The following is a 1729-nucleotide window of genomic DNA, read 5'->3' as shown; positions in this document are numbered from 1 at the left end:
CTGGTCGCTTATTGAAAACACCTCGATATTTCCATATGGTCTTCTTGAAATAGTCTAATTGATACGAGCTAAGTTTCGTGCAGCCGGCAAGTTTCTCCTCGACTTCTTGCATGGTAATGCTGTCTTCTCTTTCTGGTTCTTCCTTGTTGATGGGGTTGCATTCTGGAATTGAGTCCTTCGTGCTGGGTTGTTCCATCGGCTGAGCCAAGGAGATCGAAAGTTGTTCGTCCTTGTTGCTCAGGTAGATTTTGTTTTCTCGGAGGTCGATCTTCCCCTGGTGTGTCCGTAGGAAGTCTATTCCGAGTATGCAGGTCCTTATTAATTTAGGGATTACCATAAATATGGTGTTTAACCCTTCTCCTGCTATTTCTGTCTTGGCCAGGATTTGTTTCTTAATTCACACTGACTTATGGGTTGTCGCATTTGTGACGTACATACCTACTATAGGAAGTGTATGACAATGTCTGAAATTCTTTATGTACTGATTCACAAAAGATTCAGAGAGAGCAGTGACTTGACTTCCAGTGTCTATAAGTGCTTTCGTCTTGATTCCTTGGATGACGACGTCGATTTCTGGGCATTGCAGTGGACGGCCGTCTCCTTGTGCTTCTTCTTCCTCTTCGAAGATATTGTTGCACGTCAAGATGTGTTCGGGTTCTAGCCAAGCAAAGTTAATTGTGTTTATCTCATTCATGTCCGGTGAGTTCTTTTCCAGTTTCGTCATACACGTTGTGGACGCGCCTTGGTGTCCCTGGCTAGTGCGGGGCACCTTAGTGGCCACAACGTTTTTGAGTTTTCCGAGGCTGTTGGCTTCGGGCAGTGGCTCTCTCCGGTGGACTCCTCCCCTAGATCCGTTTCACGGGGTTCAGTCCGTTGCGGAGATCGCTGGTTTCCGTGCGTTCCTTCCGTTTGGATGGTGTTCGCTTGGTGATAGCCTGCTCGGTTGTAATTATTATTCCGTCCTTGTTGTTGGTTATTTGGTCGAGGACCGTTATTCGGAGTTGACTGCTGGTGAGGTTGTCTCAGTGGCGGCTGACTGTTCCGCGGAGGTGTGGTTGGAGATGCGGCTGCTGCTCCCGAGTTCGTTCTTTCCCTTTTTGATGCTGGTTCGCTTCTAGTATCTCTTTCCAGTTCATGTCGGGACGGACTTTCGTATTTTTGGAGTAGCTCAGTGAACGCGTTTATATCGTCAATCTGTTTTCCGTGGATAATAAAACTTAATGTCTTGGAAAAGTGATCCGCAAGTTTACTAATAATTTTAGCTGAGGGGAGAGGTGGTTCTAAGTCATTGGCCTCGTTGAATATTTTTGACGCATATTCAACCGCCGATATTTTCTGTTTGGATGGGTCGTATTTCCCATAATGCACATTTAATCCTATTTCTTGTTGGATTTCACTATTCCAATACCGGGCCTTGAATTTTTCCTCAAATTGTTGGACTGAACTCATATTGTCCTCCTACACCTGCCACCAGTCTTGCGCTGTTCCATCTAAGCTATTGCCTACAATGAAACGCAAATCCTCGCCTTGGGCCTGTGTTGCCCTTAAGTAACTTGACATTTTCTTTAGGTAGGTGAGCGGACGCTCATTACTTGTGCCCTTAAATGTCCGTGGTTTTATTGATATCGCATTGGGTCTTAAAAAGCTTATTCCTAAACTTTCGTTCGGCCTTATTGCTGTGATGTTTTGTCTTTCTCTCGGCGGGGTATCCCTATGGGTTTCACGATGT

At 45.5% G+C, this 1729-nt stretch overlaps 1 protein-coding gene across 1 annotated transcript; it reads right to left on the bottom strand.

Annotated features, from left to right (window-relative positions):
• On the bottom strand, positions 1-724 carry LOC107274196 (the record flags this gene model as incomplete). The annotated part of the gene is given in 2 exon segments (XM_015753048.1): positions 1-391; positions 443-724. Coding segments are annotated over 2 exon segments (673 nt in total), but the record flags the coding sequence as incomplete, so codon positions are not given.
• Between the last annotated feature and the right edge of the window lie 1005 nt (positions 725-1729).

Source organism: Cephus cinctus, unplaced genomic scaffold (genome assembly GCF_000341935.2).
Source record: "Cephus cinctus unplaced genomic scaffold, Ccin1 Ccin1_scaffold2485, whole genome shotgun sequence".
Lineage (NCBI taxonomy): Eukaryota > Metazoa > Arthropoda > Insecta > Hymenoptera > Cephidae > Cephus > Cephus cinctus.
The sequence above is the reverse complement of the archived record's forward strand: the minus strand, read 5'-3'. Positions and strand labels throughout refer to the sequence as shown.